The sequence below is a fragment of the Lepidochelys kempii genome, chromosome 5 (genome assembly GCF_965140285.1).
Source record: "Lepidochelys kempii isolate rLepKem1 chromosome 5, rLepKem1.hap1, whole genome shotgun sequence".
In the NCBI taxonomy this organism is placed as follows: domain Eukaryota; kingdom Metazoa; phylum Chordata; order Testudines; family Cheloniidae; genus Lepidochelys; species Lepidochelys kempii.
In genome coordinates this window covers 133166583-133177070 of record NC_136384.1, presented here as the reverse complement: position 1 = coordinate 133177070, position 10488 = coordinate 133166583, and the positions used below count along the sequence as shown (strand labels likewise).

The following is a 10488-nucleotide window of genomic DNA, read 5'->3' as shown; positions in this document are numbered from 1 at the left end:
TTTCTACCAACAATTTTTATAGGATTTTCGCTGATTCACTATGGAAATTCCAGACAACCATCTGTTCTAATTCCTCTGAAATTTCCTGTAGAGAACAGGTATAGTCAGAGCATTATAATTTGCATGTTTTCCCCTTTGGGGCGAAAACTTGCCCAAAGAGTTTTAATTGTTCAAAAGCTATTTCTTTCTTTAAAGAGAATGTTAGGTGGCTAAATCCATTGAAAAAATAAATGGAGTCAAATAGCTTAATGTGAATAGGAAAGTATTTTCATGATTTTAGAAAGTCACTGAAAATCATTTTGGCTTGGTTGCATTCTCTTGCTACATTGAAGTTAAACTTTGCAGCACTATGGTACACTAACAGTTGTCAATGTTTTCCATAACACATCCCAGGCTACAAACAAAACAGTTGAGACCCCAGCCCTCTCTAATCTATCCATAAAGGAAAGTAGCTTGAGAATACAGGTGGCTAGACAGCATATGAAACATAGAAACTTACTAGTCTCTGCCCATAGGCAATAAGAAACAGCAAGTGTCCACAAAGACATTGTTTAAAAAATACATTTAAAAGTGACTTAACCGAATGTCTTTGTTATCAGAGTGTGCACAATGTTTCAGACACATCTGTTAGTTTTAGAGCTGGGTTTGGGAATATTAAATTGAAAAACTACAGGCTTTGTTCAGCCATAATGTAGCTCAGGACCTATTACTAATAAACACTTTATGAAACTGATGCTTAGATTAGGAAAATAGTGACTGTATAAGCACAGGCCAAGACTTTCAAAACTGGGCGCTTAAAGTTAGACACCCACTCTTAGATCTGGTCCACAGTACTTCTTAAATGACTATTACTTAACACAATGTGTAATATGCATGAAGACCAAAATGATCACTGTTTGGTGATTATATACTATACAAAAGTCTGCTAGATGCATCTTACTCTGAATCCACAACATACATTCATAGAATACATTTTAACTGCTCAGAGCAAGCCATTAAAGTGCATGTCATGAGGGCACGTTAGAAAGAAACTCAAATCCTGGCAGATCAGTTGGTCGAACTTTTGACTCAGCTGGGACTCTCGTCTCTACCATTCTAGACTGGGAGAGCCACCAGCCAGTGTGCTCAGCAATAGGGGGCGTCTTGCTGCAAGGGAGTTGCTTATTGCGGGGAAAGCCCTTTCAAAAGGCAGCTATCACCAGCAGAGGGAGTTATACAGAAACTACTGGAGAAGCCCTGGAGAAGCACTAGATTAGTTGTGAGTAAATGGGGCCCATAACTGGATTTTCCAGGTTGAGTGAGTCCCACTTAGGTGCCTCTCTTCTTGGTCACACACTAACAACAAGACTCTCTTGAGCTACAGAGCCAAATGAAAGCTGTACATAAGACAGACCTGCCAACAGGCACACTTGGGGTTGAATGCAACCCCAGGAATCAAACTAAGAACAGGGGCTGGGGATGCATCTTGAGTTGTTCGCATCGCATGCTTAGAGGCTAGCTGTGGAGCAGTGCTGAGATCTCCCAGGTGGCGGTATGTCCTCCCAAACATGGCAAGTGCAATGACTGCAACTGCTGTGAGGAAGAGGGGATGGTCTCAGCAGGAGATAAGTGGCTCAGAACAAAGCGGTGGGGAAGCACCTTAAATCACCCAGTCAGTCCAGGTGATCTCCTGAATCACTGCCTTGGGGAGGCGAGGATGCCCTTGTCACATGCTGAGGTCAGTGGGGCAAAGGGGACCTGGCGCACAGCTGCTTGGTGCCCCTATGCTGAAAGAGAAATATAGAAATGAGAGCTTTTCCGCAGGTAGGTGTGTTCTCCCTGTGGCCAGCACATTGTCCTTAAAGAGGAGGGTGAGGCAGGAAGGGCCGGACACTGCTCGGCCTCCACCTGAAGTGTAGCGGACAAGTCTTCTGATCTTTCAAGCCCACGTGACCAAAGCTAGGAGTATGTTGCATAACGTGCTACAATCCAAATGTGCTGTCATTCACCCAGGCTAGGATTTTAAATCCAAGTTGACCTGGTTGAATCGCTAATCCTGCTTGCTTACGCAGAGTTTTTAAGCATCAGGGGCATCCTAAGGAGATGGCTTCTCCAACTTTATCCTTCTCAGCCACCCCCTCGCCAGTAAGAGTCACCCAGTGCAGGAGGGAATGGTAGCACTGACACTAGCTTTGATAACCAGACAGGAAGAAATGTCTAAATCCTTTATCACTGTCAGTGCCCAGTGTCTCAGCTGCCACGTGTAGATATTACTGCAGGAGAAATCACATTCCCACTACCCTCATTATCAGGATAGGCAATGAGCGTCTAAAACTTGCTCTGCAAGCAACTTTCTCTAGAGACTTGTTTTCCGCCTCTCTCCCCACACACAAAGGAGGGACTAGGAAGGAAGAGGACAGCTTGTAGTCTGCTGCAAAAGTAAGTTTCAAAGAGCATCCAAAACACTGAAGTGCCGCTACAAGCCTGCGTGGGAAAGGAATGCTTCTGAACAGCCAGGGCATTTGTGATCGTTCAGTAAGGCATGACCCTACTCTGTAACTGAAAAGCATGCTGTACACACACTAAGGAATGGTACACTTGAATTGATTGAGAACTTCATAATGATAGATAACTTGAAAATTACAGCTACCCATACAAAAGTGTTGTCCATAACGTCTACACACTGTGATAATAAAACCAATTTATTTGTAAAACAGGCCCTGTTATAAAAATGGTGCACAGGCAAGTTATACAAAAATACAAAATTTGTTTCTGATTACAGTTCCAGTTGTAAGTTAACTGAAAAGCACCCCCTCCCCCCACAGCTTCCAGGGAGCAGAGAACCCAAAGTTGTGGAACTTTTCATGGCGGGAATCTGATGTTAGGTCATCAAAGTGAGCAGAATCCAAGGCTTCCGTCAGAGCACGTCAAATGACGTCTTCAGAAACAGGGTGTAAGCTGCAGTCCCTGTGGAGTAGCTAGGTATATGACAAATCCTTTTCTTAGCTTTGGAATCCAGTTTCTATGATCCTGCTGAGCCAGTATTTAACTTGCTGCCAAACCCCACTGATCTATGCAAGTATTGAGTGTCCAAACTCCAGAGCTGCAGCTGAGCTATTGCACTTTTGGCCGTTGATGTAGCAGAAACTCCTTCCGTGCACAAATGAAGGCTGCTCTAACGTCTTCCAAACGTCCTGACAGATTCATGTAATTTACACTGAGAGACCTACCCAGTGCTCCAATTAAAATCCCAGACTAAAGCCCTGATCCAGTTAATGCTTACACAGGTGCATAGCTTTACTTACACGAGCAGTCCTGTTGAAGCCAATGGAACTAATTCCTTGAATAAAGCTACACAGTTGCGTAAGTGTTTGCAGGATCAGAGCCTAAGCCAGTTTTTTGCCCTCAGACAGCTACAGTTTATTTATATTCATACTGTTTGGTTTGTGTTATGAAAGGGGTAAATCCTTTTTATTAATCCTGATCTTTATTGCAAGAAGTCTGAAAAAATTGAAGTATCAAATGACTTATAGAAACAGAAGTAGTTAGCTACCACTGGAACTGTTAAGAGCACTCATTAATTAAAAAAATACAGGATGCCTTTTACCTTCAGCAGCAGTTTAAAGGTCCGATCCTTTGAAAGGAAGCACATAAGCAAACAGTTGCTGATAAAACCCTGGTGGCATTAATCGTATGCTTCTCCACACATCCCTCTTTAATCCATTGCAAAGCTTAGCTGGAAGGGCTGCTCTCCTTCAAAAGATTTTCTTGTATGGAGTGAACAAACCATTGAGGCATTATTTATTCTTACAGAGCTCGTATTTAGTGCAATAAGTTTAAAAATTCTGCTCTGAAATATTAACTTTACATTAACAAAAATAGTTTTCTTAAAAAATTGTAACAAAAAGGAGTATATAGCATGAACAGATCGTGAGTTCTTAGCAAATACACTAAGCATTTACCATTACAATAAGCTGAACAACGGAGTATTAGCATTCATATCTGGTAAGCTTCAGGAATGAAAATTTTTAAACACTTAAGAATTAAAATGAACAAGTTCTCTTATGGTCAGTGGATAACTTTAGATACCATGGCAGTGTCATTTCCAAAGAAATGCTTACCTACCCTTTCCTGTTTTACCCACCTGCTACAGTACATACTAATATGAATGAGAAAACAGCCCAGGCCTGGCCATTTACATTTACACTTCCCAAATCTCTCTGGAGTTAAATAAAAACAACTTACAATACTCTTTGTACAGTTCGTTTCTCTCCCCGTGTCCAGCATCCTTATATCTAGTCATGAATGAATCATGAGGACTATGGCTAAGGCTGAGTTTTAATGATCAGTTTGTTCGACTGCTCGTTTGGAGAATCCATACTCTTCCAAGGAGCCTTATGAAGTGCAAAGGAGGCTACTGAACTCAAAGGGAAAAATAAAGTAAAATGGAAAACAGTTGCATATAAAACTCATCCTTCCCATTTTCTGGTTTCTCTTTCATAGAAATGCAGGGGCTCCCACAACATCTAAATACCTGAGGAGTTGGTTATTTTGATATCTGAAATTTATAAACAAAACAATGTGTAACCCCACTAGGCCCCATTAGGGTTGGTGGGTCAAATGACTGACTACAAATGAGTTATATTTATGACTCTCATTGAAACCCTTTTAAAAATACCTACAATTTTAATTGTTTTTTAAATCTGAAGCATTTCCCCAGAAGTCACTGATGCATTTGAGTTTAAATATAAAATCCTAAAGGAGCCGATTTAAACATAATTCTCGGTTACATTGCAATTTTGAGGGACACCTGATAAATCTGATACTCTACCCAATAGTTTTGATTTAATTTTTTTTAAAATAACTGATTCCTCCTCTAGATTGTATCTTAATCAGATAAGAATCTTAACATTTCCATGACCACAATGATTAAAAAAGGAACAATGATAAAGTTGCTTGTAAAAGCCACCCGTATGAAAAGAGTACATGTTTCACAAAAATAATCATTAAAAAAAGTATTAAATCCCTGTTCCTTTTCTGATTTTGGCTGTTTAGTTATATATAGTGTTTTGGAATGTCAATGGGTTCCATAATGGCTGGCTAGTTTCAAGATGAACTTGCTCCAGGGGCCTAGAAAACAAAGTCATATAGTATAGTCTTAGACACATGGCAATGGACAACTGAAGAAATTGATCCAAAAGGATCACTACAAATAGTAAAGTTTGAAATGACTTGTTCTTGAACCTACACAGTCTCTTTGGATATGACAACTCCTAAATGTTTCCACTCAGATTTTTAAGAAGTGTAATTCTAGGTAGCCATTTAAATTTCTGAACTGATCCTTCACACTCTTGAGAGAAGAAAAGGAGTACTTGATGCATCCGATGAAGTGAGCTGTAGCTCACGAAAGCTTATGCTCTAATAAATTTGTTAGTCTCTAACGTGCCACAAGTACTCCTTTTCTTTTTACGGATACAGACTAACACGGCTGCGACTCTGAAACTCTTGAGAGAGATTCCCTCTACTTTATAAATGAGGGAACTGAGGCAAAGCAGTGAAGGCCCAAACTCCCAAAAGTGGCCTTTAATTTTTGGGGACTCCACTTTAGGAACAGAGGAAATGCTGGACCAGATCAGAGCTATGGGTCCATCTTATCCAGTACCCTCTCTGATAATGGTCTTCAGAGAAAGATGCAATGAATTTCACAGTAGGCAGATGTGTGATAATCTGCCCCGCCCCATGAAGGTTTTATCCTAATCTCTAATAGTTAGAGATGGGCTTCAACCCTGAAGCATGAGGTTTTAGATCCTTTCCAAAAGGTCAGCATTAACTATTAGAGCTCTGGATGTTCTCATTATCCATATTAGTGGTCAATTCCTGCTTTTCTGGACTCCATGCAGCTGAAATTAGGCACCCCAAAATTGGAAGCCACTTCAGAAAATATGGCCTGATGATTTGTGCAAGACAATCAAGTTAGTATCAGAACTGGAAATACAATGTAGGAGTTCCTGCCTTCCTGTCCCACGCTCACACCATCTCTCTAGCAATCCTCTGTAAGGAACTAAAAGATAAATTTCAAAACCTGAGTGGCCTAAAGGTAGGCTCCTAAACAAGAGGCCTCACTTCCAAGGGTGTTGAGCATGCAAAGCTCCCTCTGAAGGCTGTGGGACGTGCAGTCTCTCTTTTCACAGGGTCTACCGATGGAGGTAGGAACCGAGCTTAAACAACCAAGTCTGAAAGTGCTGGACCAACAGCTTTTAGTGTCTTTAGCAGTGTGCACTAGCTAGAAGGTGGACGTTATTAGGACACTACTTGATATAAACCAGTACTCTGAATTGGGAGTGGAGTAAAAAGCTTTAGGTTAGGACTTTCAACGCTGCTTAGAAGATTTGGACACCTAATTCCCACTAATTTTAATGGGAGCTGTGCATACCCTTAGATAGATTTGAAAATCCCAGCAGTTGCTTCTAATGTTCACTTAGTTGGAATTACTCCTTGAAGAAAATGGTAGATCATACATATGAAAACTTTCTTGTTCTATAGTTAGATATACAACAGCACTTATGCTTTAACAAATACTTTAAGGTGGAGAAAGGCCAGTCATGGCTAAAACGTTGGCCCTCCAGAAGACTGTGCAAGGGGAAGTTTGAACTAAACCACACATGAGTGAGCCAAACCACTGTCACTGGACTAAGTGTCTATACGCTGTGGAAGTTGTGCATTGGAATTACTCTGCACAATTCTAAAGACGACAACAGTAACCAACTCTTGGCACCCATAATAATGAAAGACCATTTCTAATCTAGGTTGGTATGCTAGAACTGACTGTATAAATAACGTAGCGTAACACGCCTCACAGCTACAGAGTTGATCAGAGAGCAGGGACTCAATCTTCCTAGGTCCAAATGCTGGCACAGCATGGCATTATATATGCCATATTAAAAAGGAATTTTCTACTATAAGGAAATGTATTTTGATTTCATTACTTTTTATGATTTAAAAGAGTTACTACCTACTGTTGGAGGAATCAACATAAACCCCACTATACCCCATGGCAGGTACTGACGTAATAGGAAACGCTGTTCTAGCATCAGTATTAACAGGATCATCTCTAACTAGTTCAGTCAGACCTGCCCATCTCTTATTACACAGAAAGCCTGGCTCCCAGTTCTCCAAGTCCCAAGCTCACCTTGCAAGATGGATAACTCCATTATCTGTATTAGTTACAGATGTTCCTTATTACAGGATACTTAAACATGCAATGCCTTTCAAATAGGCACAGCGTGAGTGAAAACAGCTGGTGGTTAAGACTTCAGAAGCATAAGTGATGCATTGTCCCTGTATCTGACAATGTGAGATGGAAAGAGAGAGCGCAAGAGACAGCAACATAAATAGTTAGCAATAAAAAACAAACAACTGGGAGAAATGTTATTTTAAGCAGGTTGAAAGGAATCGCTGTATCCAATCCCTCGCCACATTTTAAAATCATTTGGTGTGACCCTGACGTGCATGGCCCCATTGTTTTAGGAGTCAGCTCCTAAGCGTCCTTCAGGCTTTTATATTGAATGCAAAATTCAGAATTTAGTTCACCAATGGAAAGAGGATTAAGTTGGGCTATGCTAGTAATTAATCATACACCCTGCCCCACAGATCTTACAAAATAAGACGACTGTCTTCTGTGTGCACCAACTAGCGTGTAATGGGCACTGCTGCAATCCTGATCCTAATTCAACTGATTCTTCCACTGTAGTTCTATTTCACAAGATACAGTTCCTTTCAGCTTACTTTTACAGGAGATGGTCTCAGCTGTGACAAAAACTCTGCCATCCAGGTGATAGGCAAGCTCACAAACAGAAAAAGCAGAACATCTTGAGTGATACAAAGAACAAAAACTTCCCCTGAAGAAGTGCAGTCAGTAAAGACAGAGAGGGAGAGGAAGTAAAAGTGAAATTCTTGGAGGATGGCCACCTCCTCATCTGCACCTACCATTGGTTTTAGCTCTCTGCCTTCAGCTCCACCTCCCCTGCCAGATTCTTTCATTGATTTTCTACTGTTCTCCACAAACTCCTGCAAAATAAATCAAGTGGCTTAATCTTTCTTCCGCTGGTTGTATACTGAAGTACAGCCAGGGAATGTGCAAGCTGATGGCTCACATATAAAATTCCCTGACAACGTCACAAAAAGTAATCTGTTCTGCCCCAAGAAGTGAACAAGAAACAAGAGATACCACCTCCCTCTGTCTCTTACCCCTTTGGCACTCAGATTTCCCACATAGGATCAAGAGATTCTTCAGACAGTATTAACCATCCTGCCTGTACAAACTATCACATTTACCATGTCCCCACCCATCCCTGGCATCCACATTCTGATGATGGCACAAAATAAATACAGACCCCAGCCATTATATTCTGTCCAGTTAAAGTAGTATGTAGTGTTACAACTCTATCAAGCTGTTGTAACAGAAAAAAATACACTGGGATTTCATTTTTACTTCTAGCAATGCCTTCCTAGTTTTCTCTAATCCCTCAGAACACAATTTCTCAAAACTTTTCCACATCCAGGGTCTCATCTTGTGAGATTTCCTTGCCCCCATGGACACTGCCTTTTCCATTTGTTATATCATCAAATGGAAGCAGCCAGGCATTACACCCTGCTATTAAAGATATCAGCAGATATACTATAGCTCTGTAGTATTTCAATACTTCTTTCTATTGTAAAGGTGCAAGCATCACGTAGGAAGTTCCATGCCACTAGTACTTTGATATCTATCGCATAGATGGGGTGGGATCTGAGTTATTACAGCAAATTCTTTCCTGGATACCAGGCTGGTGAATCTTGCCCATATGCTCAGGGTTCAGCTGATCACCATATTTGGGGTTGGGAAGGAATTTTCCTCCAGGGCAGATTGGAAGAGGCCCTGGGGGTTTTTCGCCTTCCTCTGCAGCATGGGGCACGGGTCACTTGTTGGAGGATTCTCTGCTCCTTGAAGTCTTTAAACTATGATTTGAGGACTTCAATAGCTCAGACATAGGTGAGAGGTTTATTGCAGGAGTGGGTGGGTGAGATTCTGTGGCCTGCATTGTGCAGGAGGTCGGACTAGATGATCATAATGGTCCCTTCTGACCTTAATATCTATGAATCCCTTTGTTGTTTACAATTCTGCGGCCAATCTGAACATTGATTCTCTGCACACACGCACACGCCCGTGCACACAGAGTGATCTTTCTAAATTTCATGTGCTAGATTATATATAGTGATCTTACTAAATTACCTGTGCTACGTGAGTGTAAGGTATTTTCAATTATTATTCTATATTTGATATCAATGGAATCAGCTAGTATTACTTACTATACAACCTATGGCACTACACAACAGAGGTTTAGGGTTACAATCCTGACACACTTCCCAACAAGTATTCAGAAATCAGAATGTTAAGAATAATTGGGATTTGAGTCTCTCTCTAGTTTAGGCATGAGAAAACATTTCATGCGAAGTGAGAAATGGACTCCATGGTTACTTATAGCAGATAGAGAAATAGGAGCAAGGAAATTCTCTCTGAATTCAGTCTAATGTTGGCTTTAAGAGGGTTTTTACTTCCCCATTTCTAGTATATCAGATGTACGTGGGGGGAGGGGGAGGGACATTTAAATAAAGAAACTAAGACCATGTCTACACTACCACTTATGTCAGCAGAACATATGTCACTCGGGGTGTGAAAAAAACGCGATGCTTGCGAGCATCTTTGCGAGCAAGCTGGCTAACCTAGTGAGGAGGGCTTTAAACTAGGTTCACCGGGGGAAGGAGACCAAAGCCCTGAGGTAGGTGGGGAAGCGGGATACTGGGAGGAAGCACAAGCAGGAGCATGTGAGAGGGGAGGGCTCCTGCCTCATACTGAGAATGAGGGGCGATCAGCAGGTTATCTCAAGTGCCTATATACAAATGCACAAAGCCTGGGAAACAAGCAGGGAGAACTGGAGGTCCTGGCAAAGTCAGGGAATTATGATGTGATTGGAATAACAGAGACTTGGTGGGATAACTCACATGACTGGAGTACTGTCATGGATGGGTATAAACTGTTCAGGAAGGACAGGGAGGCCAGAAAAGGGGGGGGGGAGGGGAGTTTCATTGTATGTAAGGGAGCAGTGTGACTGCTCAGAGCTCCGGTATGAAACTGCAGAAAAACCTGATTAAGTTTAGAAGCCTGAGCAACAAGGGTGATGTCATGGTGGGAGTCGCTATAGACCACCAGACCAGGGGGATGAGGTGGACGAGGCTTTCTTCCGCCAACTCACAGAAGCTACTAGATCGCAGGCCCTGGTTCTCCTGGGAGACTTCAATCTCCCTGATATCTGCTGGGAGAGCAATACAACGGTGCGCAGACAATCCAGGAAGTTTTTGGAAAGTGTAGGGGACAATTTCCTGGTGCAAGTGCTGGAGGAACCAACTAGGGGCGGAGGTCTTCTTGACCTGCTGCTCACAAACCGGGAAGAATTAGTAGGGGAAGCAAAA

At 41.8% G+C, this 10488-nt stretch overlaps 1 protein-coding gene across 2 annotated transcripts in view; it reads right to left on the bottom strand.

Moving 5' to 3' along the window:
• Window positions 1-2660: 2660 nt before the first annotated feature.
• SLC44A1 (solute carrier family 44 member 1) overlaps window positions 2661-10488 on the bottom strand; it is a 91948-nt gene continuing 84120 nt past the window's right edge. Inside the window, exons 15-16 of one of the 2 annotated variants that reach the window (XM_073345963.2) lie at window positions 7966-8046; window positions 2661-5109 (exon numbers count right to left, since the gene is read on the bottom strand). In XM_073345963.2, coding sequence (XP_073202064.1) covers window positions 5086-5109; window positions 7966-8046 — 105 coding nt within the window. In that variant the 3' untranslated portion in view covers window positions 2661-5085. The other variant, XM_073345962.2, reaches the window with a different exon arrangement.